Raw genomic sequence first — 17,544 nt, 5'->3', positions numbered from 1 at the left:
TCTTTGTAATGGGGAGGAAAAAGGAAATTCCCATCAGGAATGCAATCGATCATGTGTAGTTTATCCCTAAAATCTGAAAGAGAAAGGAATCGAGAACTGAAAAGGGAAGGAAAGTCAACATCTATGGCTTTCCCGCACCCAGCCACTTACTTCAACCCAGCTCCACGGCAAGGCTTTGACACACTGATTTGTCTATGTGGTGCCGTAAAGACCATTTCATCTTTGTGGATTACCGAAGGAGATTCGTCTTGCAAAGCCAGCCCTCGGAGATTCTACAATAATCCATTGACTAAAGGGCTATTTCTGTCCAGTAGAGAATCCTTGAAGGATGATCTCTGATAATGGGCTCCAATACCTCTCAAAGAAATGTGTCTGTTTTGCACAAAAAAAAAAGAAGAGAAGGAGGATTGGGGTGGAAAGTAGGAGAGAAATGACAGATCGCCTGCTAAGTGGCAGGCGTGTTAAAGCGGAAAAAATAGGCAACTGGCGAAAACACACGTAGGATAAAACAGAGCAACTCCTGACATCAAGATGTTCTTAGTTCTTCCTGGACGATTTGTCTGAAGTTACCTCTGAAGTCGACAGGTTTTATTTTGTAGTCTTTGAATCTGTGGGATTAGGAGGAGATTCACTGGGCGTTAATCCCTTTGGGGGAAAAGATGAAGACAGGTACGATTCAGAGTTGGTCTTCCATCTGCAGCATTTGCTAGGGAAAGCACTGAATCCCTTGGGCCCCTCGGAGGCCCCGTCTACACTGCCATATAATGCAGTTTGAAAGTGTATTATAAGTCTTTCTTTTGTATTGTTGTGTATTGGCATCGAATTCTGCCGGTTTTGTGAGCTGCCCTGAGTCCCTTTGGGTGAGAAGGGAAGGATAAAAATGATGTAAATAAACAAATAAATCAGTGTAGACTCATATAATGCAGTTCAATGCAGTTAAACTGTAATACTAGTATTATTATTATTATTATTATTATTATTATTATTATTATTATTATTATTATTATTATTGATTTTTGCTGTGCCAAAAGATCTCAGCCGGCATTTGGAAACAATAGACATTGACAAAATTACAATCTGCCAACTGCAAAAGGCCACCCTGCTGGGATCTGCACGCATCATCCGAAAATACATCACACAGTCCTAGACACTTGGGAAGTGTTCGACTTGTGATTTTGTGATACGAAATCCAGCATATCAGTCTTGTTTGCTGTGTCATAATATAATAATAATAATAATAATAATAATAATAATAATAATAATAATAACAACAACAACAACAACAACAACAACAACAACAACTTTATTTTTGTATCCTGTCTCCTGTTGGGGATTATGGATGATAGATGGAAGCTCTTACATGTGCCCATGAGCCCAGAGACACCCTGCAGAATGATGTACCACTCAGCTTTGCAGAACAAATAACACCAGAACTTTTACTAAATCCAAAAGATCAACAGAACAATGGCATTTACAATAGTCCCCCTGATTGCTTACAGAAATCAGCAGGCAATCCTTTCTTAAGCCATGAATCTGCTTCAATGAAGATCAGCAGCAAACAAGGCCACAGAAATAGTCAGGCCTCTCTGAGTACAGAGCCTTCTTCTTTCCAGCCAGTACTCAGAAGACTCACACACACACACACACACACACACACAGAAACCTGTTCAAACTGGTTCTCCAGCAGCAGGATAGCAACAGTTACAAAACCAATTCCAAGGTCCTTGCAAACTCAGCCAATTGGCTCCATGCATTTGATTTTCCAGTTAACACACATATAGTACCCTTTCATACCATCTCTCCGAAGGAAATTGGGGCAGCTCACATGGGGACAAGCCCAATCAATATAAATTAAAACATAGATCAGTAAAATATGGAGTCATAAAAAATTGGCAGCAGTAAAAGGTTTCTCAGCACCAAACATTTACACAAATCTGTGAGCGACTACATGCAGTGTTTACAATGGACCTTGGAGAAGATGCTTCAGCTGTACTCCACAAAAAAGGAGAATCAGGCTGTTTAGCAAGTCTTGCAAATGCTGATTTGTTATCAGCAAACAACTGGTTTTGTTTCTATCTTATATTGCTATATATTAGAGTCAAGTAAACATTTCTCAGATAGAAAGGGGTTGTGAGTGGGAAAAGTTTAAGAAGTCCTGTCTTAGAATATGAATTGTGAGGTTCAAAATAGGAATGTAACACATATTTTACTATTTCCGCATCCTCAACCCAAATCAAGATACTGCCAGAAATCAAGATGCAGTTACATTCTTAGCAATTTCGGGACTTCTTGTGTCTAATTCAGTCATTCTGAAATGCACAGTGGCTTGTGCAGAAAACATTATTTTCTGCTTAGGAAAGTTACTGTCTGCACAGAAAATGTTTTTTAAACAAATGTTTGTCATATTTTGCACATTTTTTTTGGTACAAAGTCCCAGACTGGAAACAGCTTTTCACAGAGATGCAAAATGTTTTGTTGAAGGCTTTCATGGCCGGGATCACAGGGTTGTTGTATGTTTTCTGGGCTGTATGGCCATGTTTCAGAAGTATTCTTCTGAAATACTTCTGGAACATGGCCATACAGCCCAGAAAACATACAACAACCCAAAGATGCAAAACTTGATCAATTTATTATTTCTGACCCACAAGAATGAAACTAACAGATTTAATCCCTGGATCAAAATGAATATTTCTGTACAGAAATGCAAAGCATCTCTTTGCCACTCAGGTTGTCCATGGGGCATCCTCTGTTTTCATGCTTGAGACCATTCGTTGACACATCCGTACTCTCCAATTGAGCACGGTGACACAATGGGTTAAACCTTTGGGCCAACCAAACTGCTGACCTGAAGGTTGGGTTGCGAACCTGAAGGTTGCTGGTTTGGATCCGCGAGGCAGGGTGAGCTCCTGTTTGTTAGCTCTAGCTTGCCATGCAGTGACATGAGAGAAGCTTTCCAGCAGGATGGTAACATCCATGTGTCCCCTGGGCAACGTCTCTGTAGACGGCTAATTCTCTCACACCAGAAGCGACTTGCAGTATATTCTCAAGTCACTTCTGACATGATTTAAAAAAAACTCTCCAATATTTGACAATGACTATCAGAACCATTGTGTTCAAGATGGCTAAATTATGAACAGGGAATAACACAAAAACTAGGAGAGACTGCAGACCCTTGCTCTTGCCTACATCTATAGAGAAGGGTAAAATTCCTTGCTCTCCTTTTCCCCTGCAAACAAGTTTAACACTTTGAACAGTTTGGAGGAATCAAAGGAAGATAAGAACAAAAGAAGAGGAGGAGAGAGAAACTAGGATGTTTTAAAAGCATCCTAAAAAGTGGGATGTCAGGGTTTTGTTGGAACTCTCTCTGCCAAATCGGGAGAGTAGTAGATGAGAAACATTATTTGTCAGGTGGCCATAAAGCTGCTTTCCCCATCTTTTCTTGCAAGGAGGCGAATGTTCAGCAACCTTCCAAATTGTTTACTGGAAAGCGCTGTCTCTTCCAGGATCTCCGCATTATATTTAGAAAGCCTGGCTGCCGCACAAGTGTAACCAAACACACACATTTCGAAGCCAAGAAAAAGCATCTTTTAAACAGTGCTTGGGTGGCTCGCAGGTTAACAGTGTCTTCTGCGGGACTCAGTGCCAGCCTTCTGCCAATTCGTCTGGGAAAAAAGGAGTTGCCGTATGGAGTGAATATATCGATGGTGTGTAATGACTTTAATTGTTTTCTGGATTTTCTTCTCACTGTTGATTAGGAAGATGTAGACTTGTATTACTTTGGCAATAATTGTACAATCTGCTATAATCAGTTGTTCCCAAACAGTTGCTGCTACCAGACTCAGCTCATATGTTGTTGTAGCTATTGTTTGTTTTTGTTTTTTTGTTTCTGTTGTTGTTTAAAAGGTGCCTGTGTAGAAGTATTGAGTTGCCAGCACATTCTTGTAACAAGTGGAGAAAAACTCAGGTAGTTCCAAGAAAAATAGACAATTGGACCTAGTGTTAATAGCAGGTCTGCTTTAGCGGAGATGCATTTGGGAAGCATTACGTCAGAGTGCATGAGCTTTGCAAAACGCTCATAATCTCCAACATTTTGCTGGTGAAAACCTGGACACATGTGGCCTAGAAACATCAGAATGTGGTCACAATGGCAAAAGTTAATAATGAGGATGAACAGAGAAGCTGGGAAATATTGCAATAGTTTGCTTTTGCGTGAGCCAACAGGGAAAGGCAAGATGTCATTGTGTCTTTTTCTGTGCCAATCAACTTCAGAGTGTGATCAAAACTGCAAAACTTAATAATTAGGAAAAACAGCAAGCAGAGAAAGGTGGCTACTATTTGCTTTTGTCTTAGCTTACAGGGAATAGTAATATTTCAGCCCTTCTTCTCTCCTTTTTCCTGTTGATAACTGAGTGCAAGCTACTTTTTGACTTTGAACTCCGTTTGCAGCAACTGAAGTTAGCAAAGGACAAACAAAGAAAGTGGGAGGAGATAATCTAGAAAATCTAGGGTGACAGAGGACTAATCAGATCTGTCCCTGCCAAATTGGGAGGATTGACAGGTTTGGACTTTTTGCAGCCTGGACTTCCACAGACTCCTCAAGTTGTCCTTTTCTGGGTCAGGAAAGGAGTGAATTGCCTCTTTTGGAAAGTTACAAGAGTGGCTATTTATCTTTAAATGGGTCACACCAACTGTTAAACATCAACTTTTATTCATTTTTCAAAACCAGAAATAGACTTCTTGACATTTCCAGGTTTGTGTGGAGGGAAAGGGCGGCATTTTCAGCCATCTTTGCTGTCTCCGGAGCAGTGGTCAGCAACGGTTTAGGTTTAAAGGGAAGTGTTGGGCTTCCAGGGGCATTTGAGGGCCACCACGTCTTTCACATGCCCCAATGCCTCATAGGATGCATCAAGGACATTTTCTTTTCCTTTCTCCCATTTCCCTCGGTGCCATTTTAGGACAAGGAGAGTCCTTTTTCCCAAAGGGAATAACTGAAATTCAATTACCAGGTCACTTCCTTTTGAGAAGGGAAGTCTCTCCTGGGCTATAGAAACCTAGATGAGGGCAAAAATATGGAAAAAATTTAGCCCCTGTCATTTGGAAACGTTTGGGAGCATTTTTAGGCAAAACACTGTTTTTGTTAGGGGCCTTGGGGATGCAAAAAACAGACTTTGGGGACTGCTTATTTGAGATCTCATTCTTTTCCCTTCTGGTCTGCTGGGGTCTCTCCTGCTCTCCAAGAAGTCTCAAAGACTTCTAAGATTACATGTGCAAGGTTTCTTAAGTATGTTCTTCTGGTGTTCAGGACTTCAGTTTCTTCAGAGTAGCTAGGTATTCCTGTACTATCACATTGTCTGACAACCCAACCATGCCAAAGCAGATTCGGCATCATTTGCTCTGCTTTCAGCTTGAGCATTGTTTCTCTTCTAGAAGAAGATTAAGGCAAAGAAGATGTTGTGCAGTTTTCTCTATCCGTTATTAGCCTTTTAAACTCTTCCCCACACAGCTCTTCCTGTAGCTCCAAACATAACAAAAAAAAAGCCCTTTTTCATTATTGTGTTCCTTACACGTAAACCTTGTAACCTTTAACTTTCCTAATTTTCTCCCCATATGTGCTGACTATACATTTTATATTTCTCTCTGGTGATTTCCCCTGCTTTCAATGTCTTGTACATCTCCTCTTTTGAATATGAGTTCATCTCAAAGTTCCTTATACACCCACTCAGGTTTCTTCAGGCACTTCCCACTTTTCTTCCTTTTGGGAATTGTCTGCAATTGTGCCATCAGTGTCTTACTTTTTAGAAGCTCCTATTCCTCCTGAACTGCCTTCTCTTCCAACCCTATTGTTCTATGATTCTGTAAGTATTTCTGATTATGGGAACTTGCAAAATACATCTCTCAGTTTAATTGGAGTCAGTTCTCCTAAAGTTTAAAGTGTATATTTGACTGCTTTTAGTGTCCCCTTTCTTCTGTATAACAAAATTCAGGAGAACATGGTCACCCCTACCCAAAGACACCACTGCTTCCACTTCATTGACCAATTCATTTTCGTTGGTTTAGACCAAGTCCAAAATGAAATGATCTGTGAGCCACCTGAGGAATTTGTTGGCTCTGATATTCTTCATGGAGTATCGGCAAGTCAAAATCTCTCATTGCTATTGTCATTTTCCTTTCTGAAAATGTGGCCATTGGTTCTAGGAAGGTATCATTCAAATCTTCAGTCTGGCTTGGAAATATGTAATAGGCTTTCACAATGATGCCACTGTCTTATCTCTTCCTTGAATTTCACCCAAGTACTCTCAACTTGGTTCTCCTTCTTACTGTTGTGGATCTCTCACATATGTATACAATCCTGACATAAAATGACAGCCCTCCTGCTTTCCTGTTTGGTCTATTTTGTTGAAATAGGGTATATGATTCTATTATGATTTTTCAATCACATGAATGATCCCATTAGCTTTTAGTGATGCCTATGAAGTCATATTTACCTTTCTGTGGTAAGAGTTCAAGTTCATCTCATTTAGTTCCCAATCTCTGTGCATTTGTGCAGAAACATTTAAGACCATGGCCTTTCTGTAGAGCTTCTTGCACTTTTCCTCTAGGTGTTGGCTGCCTGTCCTGATCACTAAGCTACTGTTTGCCCAGTTTCCACTAAACCTGCAGACATAACACCTGTTTGCCTTTTCTTTTGTTGCCTATAAACAGATAAATGCCCTCACCTCTCAGAACCAGTAGGATTGCTTCTTGCTCAAAGTGGCTTCCTCAGAGGGATGACTCTCCCATAGTTCCCATTATCTAACCCCAGCTACCATCAAGGGAAGCCTATTGGAAGCTTCTGCAAACAGATCCCAATATGTGGTGGCAATATGGGATATGTAAAATTCACACAAGGGAAAAATATGTTGGAATCACAAGGGTGTGTGTGAGGTAGAGAGGAATGCGACAAAGCCTGCCATGTGTGTAGAAACCTCCTGTCCAGTTTGGTAGCTCACAGCTGATGTCCATCAGTCTATAATGTAAAAGTGGGAAAATACAAATGCTTAGCACTGAATCATTCTTCAGAACAGCAGGGCTGTGTCACAAAAAGAGCAAATTTCACAATCATAGTGACATTTTGACTAATTAGCCTCCAGGCAATACGTGTTTCCTGCCAAGAACCTATTAATACCAGGTGATTTAACAAAACCTGATGTTACTCTACAAAGTTGCTTAATAGTAAGTTTCAGCATTTACCTATTGAATTCTGTCCCTTGTCGCAGCTGGTTAGCAATACCATTGTGTGCTTTAATTTGCTGATTAGTTTTGTTCTGCATATTTCCAGTAAATTGAGAGAGATTTCAGTTAGGGTTAGAATAAATGATGACCGGGTTTCCCCAAATGTAATTGCCTGTGGCTCATTGGCTGTCTGTATTGTGATTGGAAAGTGATTTACTCTTACCAGTATTACCTTCACCGTCATGAAGAAGAGGAAAGGAAGGCTGAGGTCTATTCTTTTTCTTGTCCTTTTCTACCAGGAGCACCTTTAACTTTATTTATACCCCTTCCCTGTCAAAGCTGGGATACACATAAATACTGAGCAAGAATCAGAGGTCACAAAGCTGGAATTGATAGCCAGAAGTCAGAGCTGTGTCAGGAAGCTCAGCATTGGATGGACTGCACTTAGACACCGTGCCGCAGCAAGAAATATTATTAGAGAACCTTAAATGTCATTTTAAAAAAACCCAAATCAGCCCCAGTTCACATGCTTACAATCTTAAAGGGCACAACACAAAAAGAATAAGGTGAGAAGAGAAAGGGCAAATACGCAAACATGAAGCTTCTGACATGGGTCCTTTTAGTATATGAGGTTCTTCAACCTGATGGAATTGCTGCTGGATGACGATTGCAGGACAAGTAAAGCCCAGTGGATTTGGTTTTTCAGGAGAGCACTTGATGGCCATCCTGTCTTCTTCTCAGCAGTTTGGGTGGAAATCACTATCATAACAACAAATCAATTCAGATAACTATCCTTTAGAAACAGCACCAATTTGAAATAGTTCAGAGGCCTTTAAAATTTACCAATTTAAAAGGTAACACTTGGACATACCCATAGAGCAGGCTTTGCACAACCTGGATTGTTTTTCTTAATTCAGTTCTCCTATCTAATACACATGATAGCACTTTGATACTACTTTAACTGCCATGGCTTCATGCCATGGAATCCTGGGATTTATAATTGAAGTCAGGCAGGCTCCCTCCCTCCTGTCTTTCCGAAAGAGAACAAAAACATGGTTACGGGACCAGGCACTTGAGCATGAGTAGCAGCAAAAATGAGATATGAATATATGACCTACTGACAGACCCCACCTGGACATGGAAAGTGCCTTAAATGTATATTTAAATGTATAATTATGTATATTTTTAATGTATATTTTTAATTTTATTGTAATTTTTAACTTCGATGGAATATATATATATATATATATATATATATATATATATATATATGTTTATATTGTAAGCTGCCCTGAGTCTCCTGATGGGTGAGAAGGGCGGGGTAGAAGTGATGAAATAAATAATAAATAAATAAATAAATAAATAAATAAATAAATAAATTCATGAAGGTAGATTACATTTCCCAGCCACAGAGCACTATTCCCTCCAAAAAACTACAAATCTCAGGATTCCATAGGATACAAACATGGCATTTTTTTTAATTGTGCCAGAAGTGAATTGAGAACATATTCTGGTGTGAGAGAATTGACCGTCTACAAAGACATTGCCCAGGGGACTCTCAGATGTGTTACCATCCTGCTGGGAGACTTTTCTCATGTCCCTGCATGGGAAGCTAGGGCTGACAGACAGGAGCTCACCCCATCTCACGGATTCACACCTTCAACCTTCAGGTCAACAGTTCAGCTGCAGAAGGGTTTAACCCATTGCATCACCATGCCCCCCCCCCCAAAAAAAAAGGCAATTGAAGTAGTATCAGACTGCTGTACTTGCCTTAGAGTTGTTGGCCACCCAAGTTACAGAGTATTTCAGATCCTACTTTGCTTTTCTTTTGTAACGGTGCTCTCTATGTGGCTGCCCTCCCTTAGCATTTGCAGAGGCGGAAAGTCAGTTCAGTAATGACGGCAGACTTACACCTTTCCGATATGAGGCGAACATAGAAATTATTTTAAAGCGCACAGTGTTTTTGAAATTTAGACCTCTGCTGCGTGACATTCCTGCAGGATGGGATTATGGATGTGACATTCATAGGAAGAGAGAGGATCAAGCAGATGTGTTGGAAAGAATCAGGTCTTAACAAGCTTGCACCGGAGAAGTGTTGGAAGCTGGGGAGGGGAGGGGGGTCTCTCGTGGAGAAAATGCTGACTTCCCCATTTGCCTGGGCAATGTGGGGCAGTCAGCAAGGATTTTGAAAGCTGTTTGATTATTTAAAAATATCTTTCCAGGTCACATTTAATCAAGACCACAACGCCGAGGCTATAGCATCGAGCCTGCTCATAGAAATAACATTTGACAGGGAGAAACAAAAATACTTCCAAAATCAACAGCGGCATGTTTAGACATCTTGTCTGCACCTATGGGCTGCCTCTCTTTCTGGAAAAGAGTTGCCAACCGCTATAGGCTTCAATGCCGAAGCCTAAAAAGTGATATCCAAAACCATGTCAATTCCTAAGTCAAAGAACTGTGTTGCATTTGTAGTGGATTTTGAGGTGTCTGTTCCAAACGTGACTGGCTTGTTAGTTCCAAAGAAAAAATGAACACGGGATCTAGCCAGAAAGAAGCATTCTGTGTGACTTGCTAATTTATCGAACTCATTCAGTTGAAGGTTAATACAGGTTCACCAATGAGGTCAGGAATGGGGAGACAATTTTCTGGAGAGGCAGCTAGGTCAATCTTCCTGCAAAGGGAGTGTTTGATGTGCTTCAGAAGGTGCTCTCTGTTCATTGCAGAGGAGAGAGTCTCTCAAGTGCCTGAGATCATCACATAAGGTGTCCTAGAAAACTTTGCAACAAAGAGGGGTTCTGTGCCACATATTTGAGGAATTGATTCTGCAAGGATTGACAGTGAAGCCAAGGACCACCATGAGTTCTGGAACTCACTTTAAAGGAGTTATTCAAGACGCTTAACCTGGCCTGTGAAATAGGTTCAGCACCCTGGAGAGTGTCTAGATTGGGGAAAGTCATCATCCCTCTCTATCACCTGGGATAATGCTGTGTACGGTTCTGAGCACCACCATTCAAAAAGGACATGGACAGGTTGAAATGTGTCCATAGAAGGGCAACTAAAATGGTAAAAGGTCTGGAAGCCAAGGCTGGATCTACATGGGTCTATATGGTCATTATAATGCAGTGTAGATCCAGGCCAAGTTCTATGAGGAGATGTTAGAGAACTAGTTAGTCTAGTTGGAAGAAAAGCATTCTGAGATGCAACATGATGGACATGTTCAAATATTTAAAAGAATGTCCTGTTGAAGATGAAACAAGCTTGTCTTCTGCTGCTCCACTGAGGAGTTACTGTTATTATGACAGAGTATGGCACAGCAAACAAGATAGACATGCTGGATTTTGTATCACAAAATCACAAGTCGAACACTTCCCAAGCATTTAGGACTGTGTGATGTATTATTATTATTATTATTATTATTATTATTATTATTATTATTATTGACACAACAATGTTGTATGACACAGCAAACAAGATAGATATGCTGGATTTCGTATCACAAAATCACAAGTCGAACACTTCCCAAGTGTTGTCGAAGGCTTTCATGGCCGGGATCACGGGGTTGTTGTATGTCTTTCGGGCTGTGTGGCCATGTTCCAGAAGCATTCTCTCCTGACGTTTCACCCACATCTATGGCAGGCATCCTCAGAGGTTGTGAGGTATGGAGAAAACTAAGTAAAGAGGTTAATATATATCTGTGGAAAGTCTAGGGTGAGAGAGGTCAGTGTGAATGTTGTGTAGTTAATCACTTTAATTAGCATTGAAAAGCTTATCTGCTGTCTTCTTCCTGCCTCTGGGGCATCCTTTGTTTAGAGTCGTTAACTGCCCTTGGTTGATTCATGTCTGGAAATCCTCTGTTTTCAGAGTATTGCTTTTTATTTACTGTTCTGATTTTTTAGTTTTGGTCATCCGCAAACCCAATCAACAATTGGGCCACACAGTTTACAGAAAACCTACACAAAGAGATAGATACCTTCATAAAAGCTCCAACCATCACCCAAGTCAAAAAAGGAGCACAATCAAAGCCCTGACAGACCGTGCACAAAGAATCTGCGAACCTCACCTCCTCCAAGGTGAACTCAACCACCTAAACTGGGCTCTACAGGCCAATGGATACTCCACCACAGACATCAGAAGAGCTGCAAGGCCAAGAACAAGCCATGAGAGTCAAGACAAAGATCCACCCAGAGGAAAGGTGTTCTTACTATACATCAAGGGAACTACTGACCGCATAGGGAAGCTGATGAAGAAGCACAACCTACAAACTATCTACAGACCCACGAAGAAAATCCAACAAATGCTACGGTCAGCGAAGGACAAGAGGGATCCTCTCTCTTCTGCAGGAGTCTACCGGATACCATGCAGCTGTGGACAAGTCTACATAGGGACCACCAAACGCAGCGCCCAAACAAGAGTCAAAGAACATGAAAGGCACTGCAGACTAATTCAACCAGAGAAATCAGCCATAGCAGAGCATTTGATGAACCAGCCTGGACACAGAATACTATTTGAGAACACAAAAATGCTGGACCATTCTAACAACTATCATGTCAGACTACACAGAGAAGCCATTGAAATCCACAAGCATGTGGACAACTTCAACAGAAAGGAGGAAACCATGAAAATGAACAAAATCTGGCTACCAGTATTAAAAAAACTCAAAAATCAGAACAGTAAATAAAAAGCAATACTCTGAAAACAGAGGATTTCCAGACATGAATCAACCAAGGGCAGTTAACGACTCTAAACAAAGGATGCCCCAGAGGCAGGAAGAAGACAGCAGATAAGCTTTTCAATGCTAATTAAAGTGATTAACTACACAACATTCACACTGACCTCTCTCACCCTAGACTTTCCACAGATATATATTAACCTCTTTGCTTAGTTTTCTCCATACCTCACAACCTCTGAGGATGCCTGCCATAGATGTGGGCGAAATGTCAGGAGAGAATGCTTCTGGAACATGGCCACACAGCCCGAAAGACATACAACAACCCCACTTCCCAAGTGTTTAGGACTGTGTGATGTATTTTTGGATCATGCGTGCAGATCCCAGTCAGGTGGCCTTTTGCAGTTGGCAGATCATAATTTTGTCAATGTCTGTTGTTTCCAAATGCCAGCTGAGACCTTTTGGCATGGCATCCAATGTGCCGATCACCACCAGGACCACCTGCACTGGTTTCTGCCAGAGTCTTTGAAGTTCAATCTTGAGGTCCTGATAGCGGCTGAGTTTTTCCTGTTGTTTTTCATCAATGCGACTGTCACCTGGAGTGGCAGCATCAATGATCCAAACCTTTTTCTTTTCCACAACTGTGAGGTCTGGTGTGTTGTGTTCCAGAACTTTGTCAGTCTGGATTCGGAAGTCCCACAGTATCTTTGCGTGCTCAATTTCCATTATCTTTGCTGGTTTGTGATCCCACCAGTTCTTTACTGCTGGGAGGTGGTACTTGAGGCATAAGTACCACCTCCCAGCAATATTATTATTATTATTATTATTATTATTATTATTATTATTATTATTATTATTATTATTACCCTGCTTTATCTTTCCAAAGGAAGATTGCAGGAAAGGAGACTCCACCTTTACATTAGGAAGAACTCCTTGATGGTTGGAGTTTTTTGATGGTGGAGTATGCTGCCTTGGAGGGTGGTAGAGTCTCCTTCTCTGGGGGGTTTTAAGCAGAGGCTGGATGACTATCTGTCAGGAGTGCTTTTTATTGGATGTTCTTACATGGCAGGGGTTGAACTCTTCTAATTCTATAACTCTGAGAGCTCCTTTATGGTCATTTCAGAACCTCATTGTGGATCCACTACCACACTGACATGAGGCCAAGCTATGCAAGCCACAAGGAATCTGTTTTTGTTGTGTGAATATATTGGGGAGTAGAGAAAGCAGCATTTTTCCTGCCATTGGTTCCATTGTTCAAATAAAAATGTTTCAAGCCAAACTTTCAGTTCCACCTTAATTCTACCAGCAATTTTCTAAATATGGAATGGAGCTTTGGGAGGCTTTCTCTTTGGACTACAGTTCCCCAAATACCCCAGCCTATGTTGGCTAAGCAATTCTGGGAGCTTTAGTTTTCCCAAAACCTTCCCAAAGCCCTATTGTCGGTGGGTTGCATGTTGCATCATGGAGGGGCTCTCCATCCATTGGAAACATAACCCACATTGATTCACACTTTGCATCCACACTGCCCTAAAATAATCAAGTGAACCTTTCCTTGTTGTTGGAATCTTCCCTCAATGTGTTATTTTCATCTATGTGTTCTTCTATCTCTGTGCATGTGTGTTTTTTTCCTCCCTTCTTTCCCCCTTCGTTTCTCATTTTGACCAATAATTTCCAAATTCCATTCGATCTGCACAGATTTCAGTTATTTGCCAGATAGCAACAGTTCTCGGTTACGACCACCTGGCTGCTATGAAATCTCTCAGGACGCTGAGGGCCATGAGGCCTCTCCGAGCCTTATCCCGATTTGAAAGCATAAGGGTAAGGGCTGCCCATTTTCAGTGTCTATGGAGTGTGTGCATCCGAAATAACCAATGCCTTCTCTTCTCTTTTCACAGGGAATATGATGTCAAGTCTTTCATTACAGTGGCATATGGCAGCTTCGTCTACTAGTCATAAAGAGAAAAATCGAGATTGATGCACGCTATGTGGTTATATCAGATTTGTACAACTTTAGTTGTTGTGACTCCATCCCATTTGGGTCATTTGGCTGAAGAACTTGAAATTCTGGGTGCTATAGTCCACTCTCTAGAACTATTGATCCCAAAGTAACTAGAATACATGTCCATACCATAGGATGAAATAGATTTAATATCCATCCTGCTCTTCTGCAGATACCTTCTGAGTGCCTCGCCAAGCTAAAAATCCCTGCTTTCTTAAAGGCTGGAGCCACAGCAGTTTAAGTGGAATAAAACTGACATCCCTGTGTAGTTCAGATAACTTTCATGTATAATCATTCTTTAAAGAAAGGCCTAACACGATAAACAGAGATCCAGTGACATTATGTTTTGTCTTTTCTTAATCTGATACCCTGGAGATTTATTAATAAACGTTTGAGTGACAGTTTAATTGGCATTGTCAACCTCATTTTTAAAAGGAGTAATAATCAATGTTTTAGTCCTGCTAAAGCAGATCTTCTTGACAGCACAAAATTAGCATTCATATAATTTTAAAATGGGAGACGCGCCTACATTGCAAATTGTTTCTGTTCAGTTATCATTTATTTTAAAAATCACCTTAAAAGTTTATGCTTCAAACAACCCCCACTATCGACATTATTCTTTTCCGCTTTTTGGACCATTTGTAAACAAATTTGACAGCAGTCAGAGCTCCATGTGGCCACTTTAGTGAAAGTAGACAACATTTATGAATGGGATTCCAACCGGAATGAGTTCAATATATAACTTCCAACCAAAATCTTATGGTTTCATTTTGCCTTGGAAATCAATGGTTCGGTATCATGAAGAATGGGAAAAATTATGATACTTGTGGTTGCTTTTATTTTGCTAGTACTGTTGGGTTAATGTCATTTTTCCTCCCTTTTAGGTCCTGTCTTCATCTATTGATTAACCAGCTTTATCTTTACAGGTGAAAACACAGAAAACAAAAGCAAAATGGTAGGATCTGTGCTAATAGTGTGGACTTCTTTTCTCCCCCGTTTTGTGTCTCCATTCAGGTCTCATTAGTAAGCCTTGTAGCTAGTACTCTTGGATACTCCGAAATTGGTCCCATTAAATCCCTTAGGACCCTCAGAGCTCTGAGGCCTTTAAGAGCACTCTCAAGATTTGAAGGGATGAGGGTAAGATTCAATGGAACCCCTCCCCAACAAGATCCATCGTTGAAGCCCACGTGTCCATCAACATCCAGCCGCATGTCTTCAAAGCTGTCATTCATCCATCCATCCATTCATTCATTCTGTTTGGGCTTTTGGGTTTTTTTTTCCATCCTACGCTGTCCAATGAAACGATCAGTAGTGGCATATGCTGCAAAATACCATCTCTTCATTTCACAATACCATTCTGCTTGCTTGTAGGCATAGCTTCATCCTTGAGTGATATTTCCTTAGTGGAATTCCCTATTGCATGGCTTCTCCTGCGTCTATTTAATCAATCCATTTCAGGCTGAGGTTATATCTGGTTGCATCCAGGACGTGTGTGGCCTAGCAGCATTAGAGTATGTCCACATGGTGAACATTATACATGAGGAAGATCATACAAGATAGAAGTTGTAGCAGTTTGCTATTCCTTAAGTCTACAGGGAAGACTCTCTCCTTTTCTATCCTACTAATGTTGCTGATTCAATTGAGTGCAAACACATTGAGCTCAGTTTGCAGCAGTCGAATTAAGCCAAAGACAAAGGCAGAAAGAAATAGAAATGGAGAGAAACTGGAATCTTTAAAAACTAATTGGAAACATGGGAAGGCCTGAGATTAGGCAATAAAGTTCCTTGCCAAATCTAAATCTAAAATCTCTGTCCCTTCCCAGTGGTCTTGGGGAGAGGTTGCTGGCTGATTTCGATATAGATGGGGTGGAAAGTGAAAAACCCATGGGATGCCTTCCACCCTCAATAAATTGGGTCCAGCTCCTTAAGCACCTCAAACCTGGAGTGGATTCAGAGCTCTGCTGACATGGAGATCATGGCTGCATAAACATGTGCCTTCCCAAATCTTTGCTTTCCCACATGCCTATATTTCCAATTTTACATTTCATTGGGCATGTGGCTTTTTGTTTCCTACATAGCTTGTGAGTGTTTTGCACAGACACAGTAGCAAAGATTTTGCACAATCATCATTTACTACTAGCACTTTGTTGTTCCCCGTCTTGCTAATGGCATGTTGTGCCTGTGAAGTAAATGATTGTGATAACTGCCAATGTGCTGTAAAGCTTGCAGGTAGTTGGCCTGTTACCTACTTGGACTGGATCTAGACTGCCATATAATGCAGTTTAAAAAGCATTATATGGTCATTGCAGACATGTACAATGCACTTCAAACTGCATTGTATGGCAGCATAATACCATCTTTACCTAGGTTTGAGAAAGTTATTTTTGGGTCTTCTTCTCCTTTAGTAGTTGGCCAGCAGGAATTGAGTTATAACTTTCTTCCACATAAATTTTCAAAGCTTTTGCCATTTCCATCTTTTGTACCTGTGTTTTTCAGTGTTTTATATTGTGCTCTGTTTTCTGGGATTTAGGATTAGAAAGATGTAAATCGAGGTTATGGCAACATTTCCACAAAGTTAAAGTTCCTAAAAAGAAAATGCACATTTCCACTGAATTTAAAAACAAGGCTAGACAAAATGCATTGAAGTAATGCATTACTAAGATGGGAGAGGGAGGTTAAAAAGAAAAGTTTGAGGTTAAGAACATACGGGCCCCGCTCCTGACATATTCTTTTTGGGAATGATGCTCGGAGTTGTCACAGATTATGTCTTGGTCATTCATATTTAGTTGTAATCATACAAGTGTTTAGAGGAGAGAGTTTGCATTTCGCAGCCATAACATGCCTTTCCGCGCAGTGGCTTTGCAACTGGAGATGTTTTCATTAATATGCTGATTTACTAAACTCCCTTGTTTGTGAACATGACATTCATTTGCGTTCTGCCTGTGCTGGAGCATTTCAGTCTGCATTTTGTGTTCCCTTCCTCATGCATGATTGTGCCATATTTGCACGTAATTGTTTTCTGTCTAGTTGCAGTACATTTCGTCCAGCCTTGTTTTTAAAAATGTAATGCTTTTTGTCAGGATTGGAAAATATATATATTTAAAAGGGCAGGATTTGTCGTTCGGGGCAGAACACAGTTGATCGACTCATTGATTTTTTTTTAATGTGGTTGTCATCTCTCCAGACACAAGTGAGGCAGTAACAAAGAACAAGTCAAGATTTTCATACATTCTATTTATTTCAGTGATGTTTTAATGCAAATATCTTTTAGGTGGGCCAAAGCTTGCCTAATCAATTTACCTTCTAAAAAGACATATTATTTCTCCTAGTATTTCCTAATAGGCTGTCTGGTAGGAGTCCATGGGGTGAAGAGCCTATGGCCCTCCAGAAGTTTTAGACTACAACGCCTCCATTCCCTTGCCCATAATGCAAAGGCCAATACAATAAAAGCCCTGTGGCTTGTTTCTGCTGTCTTTTACATGTCTGGAGAAGAGTTTCCTTAGATTACCTAAAGAGATAATAAAGATGACATGGTAAGAGACAACAGTGAAGCAGTGAACCTTTTCATGTGGGAATGGTGAACTCTCTTAGTAGTGAATGTACCCCTTCTAGAGCAATTGATCCACAAAATCAAAATTTGGTTTTCTTAAGGAATTTCCAAGGCT

The 17,544-nt window shown here is 40.6% G+C and overlaps 1 protein-coding gene across 7 annotated transcripts in view; it reads left to right on the top strand.

Moving 5' to 3' along the window:
* scn5a (sodium voltage-gated channel alpha subunit 5) overlaps positions 1–17,544 on the top strand; it is a 329,714-nt gene that overhangs the window by 286,837 nt on the left and 25,333 nt on the right. For 4 of the 7 annotated variants that reach the window (XM_062957813.1, XM_062957811.1, XM_062957810.1 and 1 more), the window contains one exon: positions 13,577–13,699. The exons of 1 other annotated variant lie outside the window; for it this stretch is intronic. In XM_062957813.1, the coding sequence (XP_062813883.1) occupies positions 13,577–13,699 (123 nt within the window). Of the gene's footprint in view, positions 1–13,576; positions 13,700–14,894; positions 15,018–17,544 lie in introns of all 7 variants that reach the window. 2 more of the 7 variants (XM_062957809.1, XM_062957815.1) reach the window with 1 other exon arrangement.

This window comes from Anolis carolinensis, chromosome 6 (genome assembly GCF_035594765.1).
Source record: "Anolis carolinensis isolate JA03-04 chromosome 6, rAnoCar3.1.pri, whole genome shotgun sequence".
In the NCBI taxonomy this organism is placed as follows: domain Eukaryota; kingdom Metazoa; phylum Chordata; class Lepidosauria; order Squamata; family Dactyloidae; genus Anolis; species Anolis carolinensis.
The sequence above is the reverse complement of the archived record's forward strand: the minus strand, read 5'-3'. Positions and strand labels throughout refer to the sequence as shown.